At 35.9% G+C, this 16,010-nt stretch overlaps 1 protein-coding gene across 1 annotated transcript in view; it reads right to left on the bottom strand.

Annotated features, from left to right (window-relative positions):
* LOC120522837 (GRIP and coiled-coil domain-containing protein 2) overlaps window positions 1-16,010 on the bottom strand; it is a 97,673-nt gene that overhangs the window by 68,953 nt on the left and 12,710 nt on the right. The window contains exons 4-10 of the mRNA XM_039743527.1: window positions 14,730-14,797; window positions 11,315-11,419; window positions 6,620-9,034; window positions 5,251-5,314; window positions 4,279-4,370; window positions 3,829-3,927; window positions 2,802-2,921 (exon numbers count right to left, since the gene is read on the bottom strand). Coding sequence (XP_039599461.1) covers window positions 2,802-2,921; window positions 3,829-3,927; window positions 4,279-4,370; window positions 5,251-5,314; window positions 6,620-9,034; window positions 11,315-11,419; window positions 14,730-14,797 — 2,963 coding nt within the window. The remainder of the gene's footprint in view (window positions 1-2,801; window positions 2,922-3,828; window positions 3,928-4,278; window positions 4,371-5,250; window positions 5,315-6,619; window positions 9,035-11,314; window positions 11,420-14,729; window positions 14,798-16,010) is intronic.

Here is a 16,010-nt window from a genome sequence, read left to right as displayed (position 1 = left end):
GATCCCCAGTCCTGGGTTTGAATTTTATGCCTGGTCATCTATGTGGAATGTCCATATTTTCCCATATCTCTAAGTAATGTCTTAGGATATGGTTCCTTTGTAACGACCTCCCAAAGATGTACAGGTGAAGCAAGTCCAAGTTGGCCCTGTGTGAGTGAGGGTGCACCCTGAATTAGATTAAACAGGTTTTGGAAAATGATGTTATGTTCTTTGATAGATGTCCTATAATTCTTGTAATAGGACACAGGCAAATCAATGTGACTATTATCAAGTTAAAAGTCTCAACAAATTCTTGGAGAGATTCTAGATCTCCTTAACTTCTTCTACATAGATCACGACATGACCTGAAAATTGTGTTCTGCTTTTGCATAAATAAACGAATGACTATTTTCTTTACATAGCACAGTTGAGAAAAAAAAGGTATTGCATGCAAATGAGCATAGCCTACTACAAGACAGACAAATGGACAAGACTGCTAGAGACAGGGAAAACTGGTGCAGCAGTCCCAGAATGCAAAGATAAATAATGTTCATCATCCATTAAGTGTACAGGCATAGGTAAATTAATTGAAAAATAAACCATCTTACATTATAACAAGGAGGACGCATTAATGACAGGCTTAGTAACAGTGCAACAGATGAAAAGGAATTTTACTTTATATGTGTCACTATTGGATAAAACCTTTGATTGTATATGAATCTGAAAATAAGAAGAATTATGGCAATTATGTGTTAGTATACAATGAGTATGATTTTATAATGTTCTTGCAAATTGAAAAGTGAAAAAAAAAAAACACACTACGATCATAGGAGACCAAGAATATAGGCAGTGGACCCATTCTTTATATTCCAATACAAAAAGGGGATGGAAGCAGAGATCATACCCAGAGGGTTTGATCTAACAAAACCAATCAAATCTGTTTAGGTCTGTACTTCAGTAAGTTAAAAGAAAATAGAAATTACAGAAACGCAGCTTTAAGAACCTTTAAAGCAGAATATTAAATTAGTTTGTTAAATCAAAAAGCCTCTTATCATTCAGAAATCTTTCTGTTCCCCTTATCTAACAAAACCTCCTCATGAATACAGGAGCTGACAGTTATCTCATTAATTAGGTCAACTGCCAATATGCAATACTGACACATATTGCAATAAATAGTACAATTTTTAGCTCTGAGGTACAAAATAGTGAATTTGCCAACCCCTCCTGACAAAACATTTTGAAATAACACTCTGAATCCCACTTAAATCTATTCAGGATCATGGTAGCACTAGGCACAGGACCTGAGGCAGCCAATGATCAGATGCCTGTCTATATCAGCGCCCCTTGCCCTTACAGTGCCAGTTTCCAATCACCAATCAACCTTACCTTAATGTTTTTTGGATATAATTGAAACAAAAAAAGTAGGTAGACATGGGAAGAATAGACAATAAACGGTCACAAGTTTCAAATCGAAGGCTCTGGATGCACAATGCATAACAAAATAAAGGTTAACAGGCTTCGGAGCCTCTTCTGTAACGATGCAATCCTGAGTCATCCTTAAAGAAGCACTCCCATTCTATATCTTAAGTTGTACAATCACATTCCATCCTCAAGAATGCAATCTCATTCCCTCTTCTCAGACTGAGCCTTAATTGCATCGGCTTTTACTATTGTAATGTAGTTTAATTCCAGCTGTCTATACTGACCTTTCAGAAAGAATTGCTTGAAAGTAATATGACAGCATTATTATTATTAATGTTTGAAGCTTATTATAATGTATATATGTCTTTGTGAACATTTTTTCGCATTAAAGTAGCACAGCTTATGTTAGGTGGTCCTGCATGGTGGAAATGGTTGAAAAAAACATATGTGATTGACTCCTCTTTTTTAATCCATTTTGATATATTTTAATTCATCTGTAGTGATTGTGCTTCTTTTTTAACACTACTTCAAGATCATATGATTTTATGTATGCTTTCACAGTTTCACAGTATTGGTGATTTTAATATGGAGCAAGACATTCAAATAAAGTTTGCTTCAGAGCTTGACTCCACTTGTCACCTAGTTTACCTATCTGCTGAGCTTTGCAAGCTACACAGTGAAAGGGCAGAATATATTTAATTCATGACTTTGCTAAATCCATGCTAAACTGGTTGCTAAAAATCATCAATTTTAAAGAACATTTTAATAAACTAGGTATTTATGCATTCATACTGTGCCCTAGAAAGAATAACTTGGGCCTCTAGGTAATATTAGGATGGCTGCCAGTGCTTAAAATATGAAAAGCAGCTTCTTTTAAAGTGTTAATGCAATGCTCTACAGTACTATGGAATGTGCCTTACCATAAAAGTACTATAAAAATGTAAAAACTAATTGATCTGGAATAAAAATTACTTTAAATGACAAACAAGAATGATGTACTCTACAACATATACAGTATCTCAATCAGAAACTTCAGTATGGCTTAAATAAAAGGCATGAAGAATATGGTTGTATAAAGCAGCAAAAAATGAAAATGCACATAAAAGGCAATCATCCCATCATCATGTAATGGAGACTAAACTGAAAATGCTCATCAAAACCAGGTCCAATTAACATATGATATGATTACCTACAAAGATATAAGATTCACTTTTAGCCTGATAAAATGTGTGATATACAGTAAATATAGAAAAACAAAATAAATTTGGTACTTTGTATTTAACTAGAACTGAGGGAATAAGTGGCTACAGACTAAAGAAAACTTGAACAGAAACAATGGAATTAGCAAGTGTCATCTAATGTTGTGCACAGTGGAAAAGCAAAGTTTGACCCAACTCTACCTGTAGGACAGCAGCTTGCAGGAGACTTTTAACTTCTCCAACCTGACGCTCACAATTATTTGCTCTCTGCTTTTCTAGCTCCAGTTGTTCAGTCAGCTTGTCATATTCAGCTACAAGATTCTAGAAAAGAAAAAAAAATATAAATAAACAATAGATACAAAAAGCCAATCCCTATGGAAGAAAATCCAAACAGCACTTGTAGTTAACTGTAAAAATCATAAGAATCACAGCAACGGAAACGTAACATTCCAAAAATCTAATCTGCTGTTTTCTTAAAGATAACAAAGTAATGAATGATTGTCAAATGAATTTCAAAACACATTATTCGTGACCTTTTGAAATATATACATTGTGATTGTGTGGCTCTGTGGGTCACCTTAACCTTAAACAGAGTCACTAAAACAATGCCATTATTAAAATGGCATTTTTTTAACTGTCAAAGGAAAGGACAAACAGTGGGGAATATCATGTATCAAGTTATTAAGCAAACACCATATCTGCCATCCTGGATGGTTTACAGGTTGGAATGCTTTGTCCATCTCGCCCATCATCCATGACACAGTGCCACAGACCACAAACTACACAGCTAGTCACCTCCCAAAATCCCAGAATGGTCCTCTCTTTGTATCTACCTCCACTGTCATCTGTGTTCTTGTCACAACTCACCCCCTCACTCTAATCTCAAATTCATGCCTGAAGACTAAGAGGATGATTTATATCTAATTCTAAGACTGTTTCCAGTGTAATCAGCAGAACCAGATTCTCAGATAGGAATACATCCAAAAAGATATGTGGCTGTACCTCTGGTGTGCACAACGGTGGCTTCAGATACTCTTGCACACTTAACTTTTTATTTTCTGGCTCTACCTGCTCTATGTAACAGGAAACAGAATTCTACCCATACCTCATATTACCTCTACTGGTTTAGTGTCCCTAGTAGTAAATTTAACAATTGCATTTTTCAATATGATTAAACTAACAAGAAATATTCAACTAAGTGAGGTGTAACTCAAGAAAATTTCAATACCTTGTAACTTTCTGCACTTTGGATTACATCCTTCATGGAGCAGGAGAGTCGATCACGGTTAGATTTTACAGACTCCAGGTCTTCTTTCAAGGCTTGAACCTATGTCACAAAGTGCTTTTTGAAATATGTTTTCAATAAATATGGATTGATGAAGCTATTTACTGGTTTTACCAGAGAATTTCTCAATAATTTCTGATCATTCAGAAACTGAAATGCACAGTTACAGATTTAACAATTCTGAGTTAATAAACAGATGGAGCCTTCTGCTTTCATAAAAGTACTAGTGCTCTATGACTTGCATAAAGTGCAAAAAACACCACAATGTATGACTGGTGCAACCTTAAAGACTAAATTTTACAAAAGCACATTTAATCTCAATAATCCTGCTGTTTTATAGCAATAAACATTCAAAAGAAACAAAATTATGAACAGCAGAAAAAAATTTCTTACTTCTTTCCGACTGGCATCTAGTTCCTTTTTTGCCTTTACAGCCACAGCTTTTATCTTATTCATCTTTTCATCTTTATCAAGCAGTTCTTTTTCTAAAGAAAAAAAAAGCTGTAGTGGTTGTCTAGCAGTTCAAAAAATGCTATTTTCTTATGACAAATGTGTAGTATACTGTTTGATAGGTTAGTTTAATTTTAAATACTACACAAATACAACAACCAAGTACAAACAAGGAACCTTTTCTGAATGTCCTGAAAATGAAGTCATGCATGCTTAAAGTGGCATTTGCCAAACATACCAAATTAATTTATAACATATTTATAAAATTGCTAGATAGTTTATGTAATTAGAAGGTTTAAATTTTGATGCAATTTAAGTTTTTAAACATTATAGCCTCACTGTCATTTGTATCTATGTTTGTCCACTAAAAAATATAAAATATGAAATCGCTATTTTGTTAAATGTTGTTTTCCTATACCATGTTAAATAAATAACTGAATGAAACAAAATGTATAGAGCATAGGATAATAATGGTTACTTTCACTCCTTTTTTTAAGTTGTAGTTCCCAAAAATTAACTCTCTGTTGGCTGCTGATAATCGGCAGCTTTTAGTTACACTTACCAGACCCCATTTTTTGTACACTATACAAAGAAATTTCCAAAGATATGGAGTTGTTATGAACATTTAGGTGCATCACTTGTTACATGTCTTTGGACTTTAGAGAAAACCCGGTACAACCCAGAGAGAAAAACTAAATCTAATGCAAGAGACAATCGAATCAGAATTAAAATGTCACCCAGCAGATGTCAAGCCACAGTTAGGTAAAAGGATGTGAATGACACAAAAATACAATAGGATTTTCTGAAAATGAAGGTATCGTGTCTTTAATTAAAGACAAATGTTAGAGCCAAACAGAAAATCCGTGTGTATTACATCTAATATATATTTTAGGGCTGTATTACAGTAGCGCTTACCTAACTTTTTTTTTAACTCTTTGTCATTGGAGTCTTGTGTTGCTAAATAGTTCTGTTCAGCTTCCTAAGTGGAACAAAAAAAAAAATCAGAAGTTAAATAAATTGAAAACACATGTGATGCATTGATTAATTGGAAGAATTGTTCACTTAGCGGACTATCTACTGTATCTTCCAAACCTGCTTGTTCATAGCAGTGCTGCAGGGAAGCTGAAGCCTATCCCTGCAATCATAGGGCACACGGCGGTAAGAATACCTGAACAGGACAACAGACCATCATGCATTATATATATATATATATATACAGTATACTGTATAAACATATACAGGCAGTCCCCAGGTTACGTAAGAGATAGGTTTGTACTTAAGTACATTATTTTAATACATGCTATTCATGACCGACTGTAACCAAGTGCTCTGCCAATGAATGATGGAGTTTCACCTCTCTGACCTTTTTATTATTTCTACTTTATTTTCAATGGTGTTGGTTTTTCTCTTCTTTACTGTATCACCAGCACTTGCATCAGATTTGTGTTTCAGAGACATTCTTGAAGGGTGAAGACAAAAGGTTAAGATGAGCTCTTCTGCACAGCACTGTACACGCTATCACAGAAGGAAGGCACCTGTCGTCAACACGTCTGATGTACTGACAAGAGACAACTTCTTGCTATGTGCGTAACAGTACAAGTAGGCTTGCTATTGAGAATGAATGGGGGTGGCGAGGGGCAGTTCACCACCTGCCCACCACACAGTCACCTCCACTACAGTATGCTGCCTACGGCGTCTGCCCACCGAGAACGAACACGGTGTGGCCAAAGGCGTGTAGTGAATCGCCCACCACTGCCCCCATTCAACAGGCTGCCACCCGAGGCACACTACAATGCTACCCCCAGCTGCCCTGTTCACCATCAATGGCCTCTGTTTGGCCACAAACGAGTCACTGCTTGCAACATCACTAGCTGCCCACCGAGAATGAACGGGACAGTCGTAAACGGCCTGTCTATCGTAATGGCTGTAACATATGTGATATCGGAGACACTCAATATCTTTAAAATAATATTTACGTTTTACTGTATATAAACAGTGTGTTTATATACATAATTTCAATGAATCTTACCTAATATCTAAGAGAATACAAAGGGATTATGCTGTATAACTGTGCGGGGAATATTTATAAACAGTGTGGGAGAGGTTATAAGGGCTTAAAATATATCAAAATAACCATACAGACATATGGTTTCTACTTCACAGATTTTCACTTATCGCGGGGCGGGGGTGGGTGTGTCTGGAATGCAACCCCTGCGATCGAGGAGGGATTACTGTAATGTAGTAATGAGTAATTTACATTTAAGAAATACTTAAAAATGCAAACCTTTAAAGCTGAAATTTCTTGCTGCAGACTTAAAATTTCCTTCTCCTTTTCTGCCAGAGTATTCTGCAAGTCTTTTTCCACGCAAACACTGGTCACTTTCTGTTCTTTTTCAATGGTGCATTCAGCCACCTTCATCTTTTCAGAGAGTTCCCCAATTTGCACAAGCAGAGCTTCATTTTCAGCCCTAGTTTTTTCATTTCTATTCTGCATCTCTAACAAGTCCCTCTGTAGGCCCTCTTTATCTGCAATAACTTCTTCAAGGTTTTCCTTTAAAAGAGTTCTTTCTTTACTCAAGTCCTCGATAAAACTCTGATGCTCCGAAAACTGTAGTTGATTTTCTTCTTTTTGTCTTTCGATAGCATTTTGTAGCTGTGCTATTTGCTCATCTGTTTGTAAAATAACTCTGTGCCTTTCATCAGAAATTTTTGATAAGAGACTTTGAATCAAAAGGGATGCATCCTCTTTTATGTCTTCATTACATTCAATCTTTTGTAAGCAAGGATCTTGCTGCCAGAACTTCAAGGCTTGAACTCTAACTTCCGATAGCTGGTGCAGCTTTTCCTCTACATTTTTCTTCAGTGCGTCTTTCTCTTGCAAGACCAACTGCAAAGACCTCTCCTGATCTTCACTTTTCTCTTTACACTGTATAAGGTTTAAATTTTCTTCTTGACTGACTCTTAGCTCTTCTTGCAAATGTATTATTTCTTCTTTAAACACCAAAAGATTTTTTTCTTTCTCTGTGGAACTGTCCTGCAATTTGCTCTCCATACATTCCAGCTGCCTACAAAGACTATCATTTTCTGCAGTAACATGTTTTAGTTGGTTCTCTTTATCTTCCATGCCTAGCTTTAATTTTTCCAAGTCCTCTTTAAGATCATCTATCTTCTGCTGAACTTCACCACTTTGTATCTGCTCTTCATGCAAAAGCTCCTTAAGCCTTTCAACTTCTATCTCTGAATCCTTTAATGTGACAGTAAAATTCTCCTTTTCCAAATGTAATGCTTCCACCTCTGCCTTAATCTCCTGGATGATTATGTCTTTATGCTGAAGCTGAGAAGTTAACTCTGTATTTGCCTCTTTACACTTGCTTAAAGAAAGCTTAAACTCTTCCGTTGCATTCTGACAAGCTGCTTCTACCTGACACTCCAAATTCTTAATTGTCTCAAGAAGGCTATCCTTTTCATTATAGGCAACCCTTAGCTTCTGTTGAAGTACATGGATTTCAGATGCTCCACGTTCCTTCAAAGCATTGAACTGCTTTGCCACATTTTCAGTGGTAACACCCAATTCAAGCTGAAGGTTTTGTAGGATTTCTTGGGATTTTTCATAACTGCTGACAGCTTCCCTTTTTTCATATGACAGAGCTTCACACTGAGTCTTGAGCTCCTTTATTTCAGCTAAAAGTTGAGCCTTTTCCTTTTCATTAGAAGAAAGCAAAGTTTGCTCCAGAGATGCAATCTCCTTCTGATACTGCTCCTGAAGAGCCTGTAGTTCAACCTGATGCTGACTTAGTGCCACTTCCCAGGAATCATGAGTGGCTTGAAGCTCTGCTTTACATTTGGCTACATTACCTTCTGCATCTTCCTTGTAGAGTTGCAATTCATTAACCTTAAACTCCAGTTCCTCCCTCTCGTGAAGGAACTCATCCTTTGTATGCTGCAGTTCCATCTCCAGGCTTAACTTCAGATTGCTCAAGTATGTTAATTCATCCTGAAGGATGCTTACTTGTGACTGTAAACTATTTAATGACGTCTTTAGCTTTGACATTTCATCATCTTGCTTCTCGCAGACAAACCCTTCTGACTGGCACTTTTCTAAGTCTCTTTTAGCTTCTTCCTCCTCTTCTTCTTCTTCCTTCACATCATGAAGATTTTTTTCTTTCTCAATTAACTGTTGTTGTTGGTCCTCTATAAGACGTAAGAGCCTCTCTCTCTCTTCTTCATACTCAGTAGCTGCAGTATCTAGTTGATCACTTAACTCTTTTACTTCATTATCATGAGCAACCCTCATATTCAACAGCTCTCCATGAAGAACTTCGACCTCTTTTTTCAATTCTTCCATCACTGTTCTTTGACTTTCTTTGAGTGCTGCCTCCTCCTCCCTTTCCTTCTCAAAGAGACTTAGTTGCTGCTTTAAGTTGTTAATTTGTTCCAAGTAATCTTCCTGATCCATCTTGACCTGTTTTTCCAGTACAGATATTTCACTTTCATGGCTATTGCGGAGTTCTAACTCATTAGTAAGTTTTTCTTGTTTTTCACGAGATTCATGTAAAAGTCTTTGAAAATCAGCCACCTCCTCAGTATGTTTCAATTTAAGTGATTCTAAATCATTTTTCAAAACTTCAATCTGCTTTTGCTGGTCTTCTCTGGATAGGTCAAGTTGTTGCTGCATCTCAGATAGTTTCTCCTGGGCTTCCTGACAACACAAACACATGTGTTAACACATTTATATAAAAAGTAGTCTTTGAAACCTACTGTACAGAGCTGTGAAAAGGTTTTTGCCAATTCCTAATATTCTCCATTTCTGTATATTTGTTGCAATGAAAGGCCAAAATGTAATATTAAATACAGGGAACCAGAGTAGACATATAACAACATTTCTAAATTGCTATTTAGTATATTTAAGCAATAAAGTTATTCATCATCTTTATTGCCTATGTGAAAAGGTAACTGCCTCCTTAGTGACTGAAAAACCTGAACAAAATTAACTGATAATTAGATTAAACTGACTCAAAACAGCCATACCTGTTGAATCTAATCCTCACCAAATATCAAACCTTGCCATGATAACGAAATTGTCAATACAAGGTTTTTAGAAAAACACTATGTCTTGATTAAAGGAAATTGTAGAAGAGGTGAGGAAAAAGCAGTGGAAACCAACCAATCTGGAAAGGGTTACAAAGACATTTGTAAGTCTTTGGGACTCAATCATACCATAGTGAGAGCCATTATTTTCTAATGGAGAACATTTGAAATTTCTCAGGAAAAGCCAGCCTGCCAACATTACCCCAAGGCCAGAGCAATGTTCAAGAAGTCACAGAGGATCCCATAAAAACACTGAAAGAATTAAAGGCTTCAGCTAAGGCCAGATAGCACTTTATTTGTCCCACGGGGGAATGTAGCTTTTACAGAAGTTCAATAAATGAAAAATGATCCATCCATCCATTATCAAAATGATAGTATTTATAATATAATAAATAACAACCCCTCTCAAATAAATACCAGAATGACTAAAGGGAAAAGGGAAAGGAGCAGTCACATTCTCAATGAGGCATTATAAAGGTATATTGCCATCGATATAAGGGAACCCCAACAATGTTTTTTGACACACATCGACTGAATAATTTGAAAGTCCTCAATGCTTGTGCGTCAGGAAGAGTATGTGCAGCATTATTCTTAACCCACCTCCAGTGGATTGCATCCAATAATGGAGCCTGACTTTTATTAGTTAATTAATGAATTAGCAAGCCTCTCTTGAAGTTACATTACAGGCCCAGCACATAAAACTGCAGTGGCCTTCAGTAAGTTATAGAACATGTAAAGGAAGTCACTTCCCTCATTAAAGGAGTACAGGCTTCTATGAAAAAGAGTCTATTCTGCCTTTTCTTTTAAAGATCATCTGTGTTACAAGACCAGTCCAGCTTAACACTAGTGACCAGACAAAAAGGATCAAAAGTCAATACCTAATTTGATGGTTTTACTGATGTTAAGTTGCAGACAATTCTTTCTGCACCAGAAAACAAATATCTGCTCATGTCTACAATACTGCGTCTCATGCATCCCTTTGGTCACTACATCCCATTAGCACAAAATTATCTGTGAATTTCTGCAAGTGACATGACTGGGATTCATGGGAAAGTAGCAAGGCAGAAACCTCTGCTACCTAAGAATGAGATCACTACTCGTATTTAATTTGCAAAAAAACACCTGGATGACCCCCAAGTCTTTTGAAATAATGCTCAATGAAAAGACAAGCAAAAAATAGAACTCTTTGGACAACACAGGTCCTCCCTGCCAAACAACAGAATGACCATCAGACCTACAACAAAACATGGGAGTGGCAGCAAGATGATGTGGAATTGATTTTTCTGCCTCCAGATCTGTGAGACTTGGTATTACTCAAGAAACCATGAATTCTGCTCCTTCCCAGAATATTCTTAAGGAGAACACCGGATCATCTGTCTGTGATCTGAAACTGAGGTGTAACTGGGTTATGAAACAGGACAAAGACTCAAACACTACTGTATAGCATATCTAAAAATGAATGACTCAGAGGAAACAAACTTAAAAGAACTACTTAGTAAAGTCCAAGCCAAAAAGTTTATATTTTCTTGACTCTATTTTAGGGAAAACTTTGTCAAGGAATGCTTTGGCCTCAAGAAAACACAAAATATATTGTTCATATGAAAAATAGGGTAATGTTCTTGTAGTTTCTGTCACTGTAATGTGTAAAAGTAATTTCTCAAGTTAACTAACAACATTTACATGATTAATATTTAATGCTTTCTTAGAAGCAATCTTTGTACTTTCACATCTGGACAAAGCAAAACTCTACAAATTTTAATAACCTATTTTGTGAAAAAATGCACAAACATCTTTCAAAATACGTTAAATGAAAGAAAATGTACTTAACAATTGTAAATAACTGCACAGAAGCATACAGAATTTAGCTAAGTCAAAATAACAAATATATTACCTGTGCTTCTTTTTTCGCTTTTTCACTTTCTTTTCGTAGCACTACTAATCTTTGCTGACTTTCAGCCTTTTCCAGAAGAACAGCATCCATCCTCTCTGTCAACTCCTATTGGCAAATACATGTGACAAATACTGTAAGTCAATGGCCTAAAAACTACTAGAACATGACACAATAAACCCAAAACTCAGGAACATGAAATAATCCTGAGTGGCTAGTAATGTGTTAGGTGTGATAAAATTAAAGCTCTTCAGAATTGGAGTACAATGCATGGCACTCAACCTCAAAGATTTTCATGACATGACCTAATTTTTCACAAAACAGCAATCTCTTTTGAAACTAAAATTGCCTTCAGGCTTTTTTTAAACTCTACAACATGAGAAGTTTAAATTAAATTACAAAATGCAGTCTGCCTTCATTGTTATTTTACATATAAACATTGTCTTGAAAAATATACTATTACTGAAATTTCCTTTTTGGGGGGGTGGGGCAAATATATGCTCAAGAATTTTTACAGGCAAATTACTAAAAAGGGTTTGCTCAAACCCTCACGTTCTTCTGCAGCCATGCAGCACGCACACCACAGCACACCAGTAAAATCAATTACATTCTACAGTTCCACATCTTTATGGGGGAGAACAGTACATTTTCAAAAAAAATGTGTCATGTTACATAGTTTCATGAAAACAGAACATTATAAATATTAATGTGGTTTTTCTGCAGGAAAACATACAACATGTAAAATCCACCATTAGCGATTTCCTAGGAATTGCCTTTTCCTGCCAATGAGACTGACCATATGCACACTCCAATCACAATGTAGGAAAGTACAGTGCTGTCTGCTGAAAGGTCTTTCCTTGTGAACCAGTAAGCAAGGCAATGATTTTTCGAAAAATAAACAATAGAAAATGAATGCACGAGACCATGTGTGTTGTCATTTACAATGTTCTATGAAACTTTACTTAAAAACAATGATAAACACATATGTATACCTATGTGTGTTAACTCTGCACACAAAAAAAATAGAAAACACATTGGTGCAAATACACCATTGTGAATGAGGCTTCAGTCAGTAAATATGACATAAAATAATAAAACAATTAGACTACTTCCACGTCTTTAGTGATCTCAAAGAAGGCACGTTTAGCTGCAACAACAATTTTATCATTTTGCACGTTTTGTGTAACTTTAAAAAAATGTTTATTGCTAATAAAGCAAACAGATATAATTCTTCAGTAATCAAAGGCTTGGGCAGTACACCACATATCTTAATATTATAAATAATACCTTGAGTAAACAAATGCTAAACTCTTAAATGTTGGAAATTATGCAATACAGTGGAAGCTAGGTTTGCAAGCATAATTCATTCCGGAAACGTGCTCGCAGTCCAAAGCACTCGTATATCAAAGAGAATATCCCCATAAGAGATAATTTTAAGCCCTTATAAACTCTCCCACACTGTTCACATTATTAGAGCCCTCTAGACATGAAATAATACCCTTTAGTCAAAAGTTTAAACTGTGCTCCATGACAAGACAGAGATGGCAGTTCCGTCTCACAATTAAAAGAATGCAAACATATCTTCTCTTCAAAGGAGCACCGTCAGGAGCAGAGAATGTCAAAGAGAGAGAGCGCGAGATAAGAAAAGCAAACAATCAAAAAAATCAACACATGCTTTTAAGTAGCCTATGCTGAAGCACCGCGATAAAGCAGCATTTTGTAGAGGAGCCTCTGTGCAAACAGCCCCTCCGTCATGGGGAAGAGAATGTCAGAGAGGGTGAGAGACCAAGAAAAAGCAATCAAGTACCGCGCGGGAAGCATATCATTGAGGAGTTTTAGTTAATATGCAATACATGCTCTGATTTGGTATCTTCTAAGCCATCCGCCAACAGCGTCCCTTGTATGAAATCAACTGGGTAAACAAACTGAGGTAAGCATGTACCATAAATTAAAAGACCCATTGTTCACAGAAATCCGCGAACCAGCAAAAAATCCGTGATATATATTTAGCTATGCTTAAATTTAAAATCCGCGATAGAGTGAAGCCGCGAAAGTCAAAGCGCGATATAGCGAGGGATTACTGTATAAAGTAAAAATACATAAAACAAATTAACCTGCACTTTACCTATGAAAAGAATCATGGCTGGTGTGAGTGAGTTTCTAAATTCTTGTGAAATTTCACCCAACGGGATGATATGCGGAAGAACGTCCCAAAGCAATCCCAGTCTCCCAGCGATGTAGCAGTTCGCTATAAAAAGCAAAATTCAGAAAGATCGTGGACATGCTATAAGCACCTGCTGTCAGTGGGTGATACAAGGAATAAGGAACATTATAAATGTGCAGGACACAGTAGTACTTGGCCATGACCCTGCCTGACTGCTGTATCTGTGTATAGGAGAGTAGCAGATCCTGCTACAATAAATAACCGCGCTGTTGCTATTTCAAGCTGAATAAAGCTGGTGGTGCAAGATGGGGACTCGCAAGTCTCAGCGTGCGCATACGCACAAACACGCAATCACAATGCTGTAGTAAACAGTATACGCTCATACGGATGTTGACTATATGAGTGAGGCACGCGGACTCAAGACGGAGAATAGGAGACGATTGTCCACAATCCCGCAGCGAGAGAGAGAGAGAACCACCATTAGCTCAGGTGTGATTGCATGACGCTCAGCAGACAAAGCGTATACATACTACTTGTATTGCAAGACGTTGCTCGTTTATCAAGTCAAAATTTATTAAAAATTTGAGCTTGTCTTGCAAAACACTCGTAAACCAAGTTACTCGCAAACCGAGGTTCCACTGTATACTGTATTCACTCAATGAACAGTTGTTTTGTCTTTGCATGGTGTTCAGTTTAAAATGCTGCAAAGTTTATTCCCAAATAATGCTAAATGATCAATTATTAAACTATTAAAAAAGCATACAAATCTGGACTTAACTTTCTATTTATTTTAAGTTTAAGTAACAAAAAACAGAAAGAAAACTGATGCTGGAAAAACTGCAAGGACAAAGGAGGACTGGAGCTGCCTTATCAGCAGAGCACATGTGTTTTGGGGATCTGCTGAATATGTAACCACAACCAATGTGGAATACAAAACACACAACTGTTGACAATTACATGATTTGGTTTAATGGAAAATAGAACTCTGCTGTTTGTAAATGTTATTTTAAAAATGTGTTTGACTCCAGTGAATACACTAAGTTAAACCCTTTATTATCAAAGCACGTAGTTAAGAGCTGGAAGTATTAAGAAAATAAAGCTATTTATTAAAACTAGATAAGATGATGAAATAAAATGAGAATGCTGGAATATATGGAAAGGATTAAAATCTGTTCTCTCTTGTAGATTTGTGAGTGTCTGTATACAAATATATAAAATATATTTTATTTTGAGTAATAATAAATATTTTAGTACCTGAATTATTGCTTCTTCCGCTCCAGTTTGTGTTTTGTCTTTAAGCTCCTGAACCTCTTTCTCCAGCTCTAAATAGAAAAGTAACAACAAATTAAAACACTGCTTGAACACTAAACAAGCCTTGAGAGAACGTCTTGTGACAATAAAGAAAATAATTTTGATTATAAAAAGCTTGAGAAAAGTACTTCAACTTTAGTCATAATGAATTTTCTTAATAATTCTTCATTAAAATGATATATACATAAAGTGTTGTGTATAATGATGCATATTTTTCATAGATTGTTATCATTATAAATGTTATTGAACCATAGCTAGTATACACAATATCAAAATTAATGATATGTGATTAATCAAACTGGACTGATTTTAATTGAGCATATTTTATAATATAAAAAATATATAAAAGTAAACTGCTTATATCAGAACAAAGCAACACAATGAAAAATGTTTTTCAGAAACTAAATATTTTCTTAAATTATATGAAATAAGACAAACACATAAAGTATTATGTACTCTTCCAAAACTATTATTTACATGCTATCTACACAGCCTGCTGTTTACCATGTCTACCATTAAATTCCCATGTTAGTGATCATAACTGGCTATTTCTAACAAGTGCTACTGAAAATCATTCTTTGATGTATTTTTACACGATTTGTTTGCTCACACTGTTTGGAGAATTTATATGGAACTTCATAGTGCTCACCTTGATTACTTCAAATCTAATTGTTAAATTTTATTGTAAATTACCAACTTATGTTGGTATTGTACTGGTTAGGGCACTTACTATGTGAACATGTATTTATCTTGATACTTCAAATAATACTGTGCATGAATAGTCCAAATCTGATTGTTTCATGTCAGTCAAATTATTTTGGCAGTATTCATAATTTTTGATTAAAGATCTACGAAGACCCTTGTGCTATCATTAATACAGGAGTTCCACAGAATGCACTATGGAGGCATTAATCAGTTAAGTAGATGGCATGAGAAAAGCCTGCAGGACAGCGGATGAGACTTGTGGATTTGGTCACTCGGGGAGGTTAGGATTGGTAGATTGGCCACTGGGATTTGATTGGTCACTCGGATACAATTCTAGTAGTTTTAATCTGGTACAGAGGCTCCAAATACCTTTCGCAGCTGCTTTCAACAACTCGGCAGTTGCAACTAGCGACTACTTTCATATTCAAAGGATGCTTCTTCCATTATAGCTAGGTGTAAAGTATTTGTATAGCCTATCCTGTAACAGCAATGCTTTAATTTAGGTCTATGAGATTTATT

The sequence above is a fragment of the Polypterus senegalus genome, chromosome 2, assembly GCF_016835505.1.
Source record: "Polypterus senegalus isolate Bchr_013 chromosome 2, ASM1683550v1, whole genome shotgun sequence".
Taxonomy (NCBI): Eukaryota; Metazoa; Chordata; class Cladistia; order Polypteriformes; family Polypteridae; genus Polypterus; species Polypterus senegalus.
The sequence above is the reverse complement of the archived record's forward strand: the minus strand, read 5'-3'. Positions and strand labels throughout refer to the sequence as shown.